Raw genomic sequence first — 5,230 nt, 5'->3', positions numbered from 1 at the left:
AGCGCATGGAAGCCGCCGCGCTGGAAACGGGCCGGTTTGGGAGATCCGAGCTCTTCCCAGCGGCACACCGGTGGGGTAGCAGCAGTCGCCCATTTGGGGCGTTGGGACTGCCACCTGGGGACTTGCTGCCTAAGCTGCGAAACCCACAGACTTCCCAGGTATGGCCATAAGCGATGAATATGTAATAATTCCAGATATTTTAAAGGGAACCCCAAATAAATGGAATCAATGAAAATGTGTCTAAAACTTCAGACCCCCCGCTCCCAACACACCGCAGCGATGTTTCTAGAACGTTTATTACGCCGGCACGGGGACAGCTGCCGAGGGCTTTCCGGGTGTCGATAACACTGTGGATGAATGCTCAAATTTCCCAGCGTAAAGAACAAACACACCTCGGGGCAGCTGCTCGCCACAGAGCAGCCGGGTGTTCCTGTTAAAGGTACAGTCAACGTTAAAAAAAAGAATTTATTGAGATAGTGGTAGATAAGAGGAACAACCTCCCATCAGGAGCGGTAGAGGCTAATACGGTGTGCAAATTTAAACATGGAACGGGCATGATACTGGTCCTCCGGTTGCCTTCATTTAAAGATTCACCTGCTTTCAAGCAGAAGTATCACCCATAATATACTGGCAGCTCCAGGCTGTGTGACCCTCTGAGTATCTGCTGCCCCTTCATCCTGAGATTGGGGCAAATACCCTAGGACCCCCCCCATTTGATGGGTAAACACGTGGTCTGTGTGGTATAGAGGTCTGGCAGACTAGATGGGCCAAATGGTTCTTATGTGCCCTCACTTTCTATGTTAATAAAAGCCTTTGATTAATCTGAAAGTAAATGACGTCGCAAATTCCCGTTACGTATGTTCTTTTCTTTCATCTTTTTAAAAATGATTGAATTGGATTAAGCCATTATGGGGCAGGGCCTGCCATATATGGGCAGGACCGCCCACTTCCTCCCTGGGTTTTGTTACTGCGCTCTGCTGCTGACGTAGTTCATTTCGCTCCGGGATCCGCCGCGTTTGTACGAGAGAATGAGCCAGCCGTTAATGTCGTTGAACCGTAACGTGCCCATCCAGCTGTACTTCACGGGGGGCGCTCTCACCTCCTCAGGGAAGAACACGGGAGTCCTGGCTAGCCCTGCCGCGCACCCTTCATTTCCGGCCGGCCTCGCGGCCCCCATGCCAATGCTTCCGGTGGTTCCGAGGCTGCCTCCGCTGGAGAAAAAACGCGAACGGTGTGAGGAGGACGAGGAAGGGGGAGCCGAGGTGTCACCCAGGCCGCTTCTCAACGGCTTTGGATACAAAGCGGGCGGCTCGTTACCGTCCTCCCAGGAAGAGCTAGAGGAAAGCGACGTGGAGATGGAAGCCTCGTCCAGGGGGTCTACCTCCCCTCCGGACAGCCCCACCTGTCCTAAGGATAATCTGTACAGGGACACCCAGCAGCTGCTTGTGGACTATTTTAGGGAATACGCCGGGGCGAAAAAGAGCTCCTTGGTGCTGGCCTCGGCCGGACTCAGGAAAGCCATGGACACTCTGAGGAGGGTTGGCGGGGACATCATAGACAAGCACCAGATAGCCTTCCAGGGTAAGAGCTGGGCTCAAATGTGACGCGTTTAACCCGCCATTGAGGCTTATCGGTTAGACAGCGCCCCGGAGGTCTATATCTGACTTTGTATAGAAGTATATAATCCTGCTATGTATATATAGTGTGTATGTATTATATGTATATGCGGCACATTGTATTTCAGTATGCGTTCTTTAAGAGTCCCTCTGAATCCTGGTGCATATGTGAGGGGCTGTTGATTTATTGCCCTTGGCTCACTAGGGGGCAGTGTCAGATTTTTCGGGCAGTTTAATGTTCCTGGGTGTGCATGCGTTCGGTTTGGGGCCGGTTCTTGCTTGTGGTAGGGTGTTTGTGGAGGATCGGCCGAGGGGGGTATAAGGCCCTGTATCTTCCCACCCCGTGTATTGTACTCCACGGGCTTTCCTTGTGAGAGAGCCCGCTGAGCCCCACCTCTCCCTACCTGCATAAACAGGCTTTGTGTGCCGAGTGTTTAAAGCCCCCGTGCCTGTTTGGGCAGCCTGTAAACGTGTATTTAATCTGCGCCGGCGCAGTTACTGCCCATCTAATGGTGTTATTGCTGTTTTTTTTGCTCTAGATTAGAGGGGCCCCCACTTATTTATGGTGATCTGGTCAAAATGCTGAAAAGCTGGCCAGACTTTGCAAAGATGGTCACACGGATACTTGAGCCGCAACGGTCTCTCGCTCAGATGATTGTTGAAGCAGGGGGTACGCATTCGTGTCATCTTTGTAAAGTCTGACGTGGAAAGCTCGAGGAGCCGCGCAGATGGCGAGGTCTCCCCCGTCGGTGAGTGCTTTATAAGCCATGTTTCGTATGCTGACTATTTCTCCGGTCACTTCCCGAGGGCCAGCCGGCTGAACTAGTTTCCTGATGCAGTCATTACTTGTTGAGCAAACACTTCTGCATTCTCTGGGTGAACAGTCAGCCGGATTATAACAGGGCGTCCTGTTTCCTGAGCGATCTGTTGACTTCCTGAATAATTCAGAGTCCTTTTACGTTAGCGGCTTGGGAACTCGCTTTGCTGCGGGGTTCTGTTCGTCCCGGTGCTGTCAGAATCTGCGATATTTATCTGTGTGTCCTCTGGATGGGCTTTTAAGTCGCAAAGTCCCAGCTTGGTTACTGTTGACGTTCCGTGTTCTCCTTAGACAGATTTTGTACAATTAAATACAAGAGGAAATAATCCCAGTATGTTGATGGGTATAGCAGCTGGTGAGCCCCGGTCAGCAACGGCCAAAATAACTTAATGGAACTGGTCGGACGTACGGAGTACCCTGAGGATTTAATGAATGGCCTTTTGTAGCTGCTTTACTTTACTTGGGGTTTAATATGGGAAGTAACCTCTGCCATTGAGGTATAAGACTCATGATGGGTTATAGTCTGAAAATATGACTAAAAGTGGTAGTGATGTCAAATTAAGCGGTTAACACCTAAGTCGGCATTATAGATCTGCAGCTCGTATCGTGAACTATTTTCTGTATTTACAACAGAAAAATAGCGGAATAACTATAAAGCCTCTTTGTTTTGCCACGGCGGAAAAAAAGTTTTGGGTGCAAGCCAACGTCGTCGAGTGTGCATGAGTGAGCTGTAGTCTCAACGGCTGCTTTACTTTTTCAGGAATGCTGACCAGGATTTCAATCAATAGCTCTCAAGATGTAAGGAAACTTTCCCATGTCCCTAACTTGGTCTTCAACGATGGAATAACCAATTGGGGCAGAATTGTCACCGTGATAAGCTTTGGTGCTTTTGTCGCCAAGCATTTGAAGAGCATGCATCTCGAGGACAGCATTATCACGCTAGCCGAAAGCTTTACGGAATTCCTTATGACAAGCAAGAGAGAGTGGATCGTTCAACACAAAGGCTGGGTAAGTTGGATCCAATGGTCGTTGGAGCACGGCGGGTTTCTTGCCACCCGGGGCGTCCTTGGTATGAATGTTTGCACTAACGCGAGCTTTTTCTTTTTCCAGGACGGCTTTGTGGAATTCTTCCACGTGGAAGACTACGAAAGTGGAATCAGAACAGTTCTGATGGCGTTTGCTGGCGTTGCAGGACTTGGGGCAAGCCTGGCATACATGATCCGGTGAACTATTTTCTTTTAATAACGTCAAAGAAAAAGCTTTAAAGTTATGCCATCTGAAATCCATTAAGGAGTGTACACTTCTGCTTTTAAGAAGTAATACGTAGAAGGTGGGAGAGAGACCATGCTTGCGCTGCACCCCTGGATGATGTAGGCTGAATACGCAGGAAGACCCAAGCCTGACTTTATAAAGCAGGATGCCAAAAGTATATCATTTTGGTGGGAACGTTGTTGTAAAGTTCTGTTAAACAAATGTTTAATATATATATGTAAAGGAAGGAATCTCCTTTCTAGTTTAAGTTCTGGGGTGTCTGCCACCAAAGGTTCTAACCCTAAAAGGCAACGTTCAATCTACTATATGGAGGTCTCCTCTGTTTTCAACCAAGGTGAATGAGCCCGAAGCGGAGGCGATGAGACCGTATTATCAGCCCTTTGTTGAAAACAAGGACCCCTACACATAGTGGGTTTATTTTTGCCGCCCCCTTTAGACTACACGTGCCCAGCACTGATTAGAAATTCTATGTTCTGTAAATCTTGTAAATATTGTGAGAAATTTAATTATTTTCAATAAATCACCCCACCCCTTAACAGGAACAGAGGTTACTGTACATCGGGGTTTTTTTGTATGTGTCGGGAATTCACTGTTGTTGCAGTACCGCTCTACAAGAGTTCTGAGCAGGCAACTGCATCGGTGATCTCTTATGTTACTAGGTTGTTTTCTTGGCTATCAAAGATTTATTTTTTTATCTAGAAATGTTTTGCTTTTTAATGATCCCTCCGGCAGTTTTTTTTTTTTTGTTTCTTCACTCTTCGGTTTCCAGTAAGTGTTAAATACAGAAAGTGATTTTTTTTGTTTAATGCGAGGATCCCTGGAAGATGGCTAATTCAAATTCAGTTTTTGTGTTTAAATTTAAACTGCCTCGTAAAAAAGTTGACATCCGAGGCCCATGCAGGGACAGATCATACCTTTCAGTTTTCTTACGACGAATTGACGAATTTACGTGTTAGACCGCAGCATCCCTGGGGCTAAAGTTTTTTAGTCTAGCACCATACGCAATGTTCTCGCAGATCTATCCAAGGTCTTCTATGCGGAAACGTCCTTTAGCACTGCCGTGACTATAAATCGCAACCTGTTAGCAGCGCATGGATTGTAGGTGTAACAAAAGTTCTGAATGTTCTGCTAGTTATTTAATCCCAGCTTGAAATAACATTCAGCGCGTAATAACATTCAATGCGTAATAATTTGCTACCAATGGTGCTGTTATGTTTACAAATGTTTTTCAATAAAAAAAAATATTTTGGTTACGTTTTCTGTTTTATCTATTCATTCACAATTTGCACCGGTTTCACACATACATCATTATGTTTGGTAGAATATATCGAGTTTATCACTTGTTTTACATCTTAAGATTCCATATTACATACACACACACACAGACATACCTTTTTAAATACAAGCATATATTTTATGTTTAAAAACAGTGCTGTGGTGCAAACTTACCACCATAGCGACCAATGGAATGTTATCGATCTGTTGCCACGGCGATAACTGCTTATAACACATCCTCATGTGATGC

At 46.5% G+C, this 5,230-nt stretch overlaps 1 protein-coding gene across 1 annotated transcript; it reads left to right on the top strand.

The window, feature by feature from the left end:
• Positions 1-989: 989 nt before the first annotated feature.
• On the top strand, positions 990-4,961 carry MCL1 (MCL1 apoptosis regulator, BCL2 family member). The gene is made up of 3 exons (XM_053475144.1): positions 990-1,581; positions 3,194-3,441; positions 3,544-4,961. The coding sequence occupies exons 1-3, from the start codon at positions 1,029-1,031 to the stop codon at positions 3,658-3,660; spliced, it is 918 nt and encodes a 305-aa protein (XP_053331119.1). The 5' UTR covers positions 990-1,028; the 3' UTR covers positions 3,661-4,961.
• The last annotated feature ends 269 nt before the right edge of the window (positions 4,962-5,230 follow it).

Source organism: Spea bombifrons, chromosome 9 (genome assembly GCF_027358695.1).
Source record: "Spea bombifrons isolate aSpeBom1 chromosome 9, aSpeBom1.2.pri, whole genome shotgun sequence".
Taxonomy (NCBI): domain Eukaryota; kingdom Metazoa; phylum Chordata; class Amphibia; order Anura; family Pelobatidae; genus Spea; species Spea bombifrons.
This window is presented reverse-complemented; position numbering and strand designations above follow the sequence as displayed.

What these genes read in the sequence shown, in the direction of transcription:
- MCL1 (XM_053475144.1), top strand. Translation starts at nt 1,029, where the DNA reads ATGAGCCAGCCGTTAATGTCGTTGAACCGTAACGTGCCCATCCAGCTG. An exon ending in GCACCAGATAGCCTTCCAGG is followed by an intron (nt 1,582 to 3,193) that starts GTAAGAGCTGGG and finishes TTACTTTTTCAG; the next exon opens with GAATGCTGACCAGGATTTCA. An exon ending in TCGTTCAACACAAAGGCTGG is followed by an intron (nt 3,442 to 3,543) that starts GTAAGTTGGATC and finishes TTCTTTTTCCAG; the next exon opens with GACGGCTTTGTGGAATTCTT.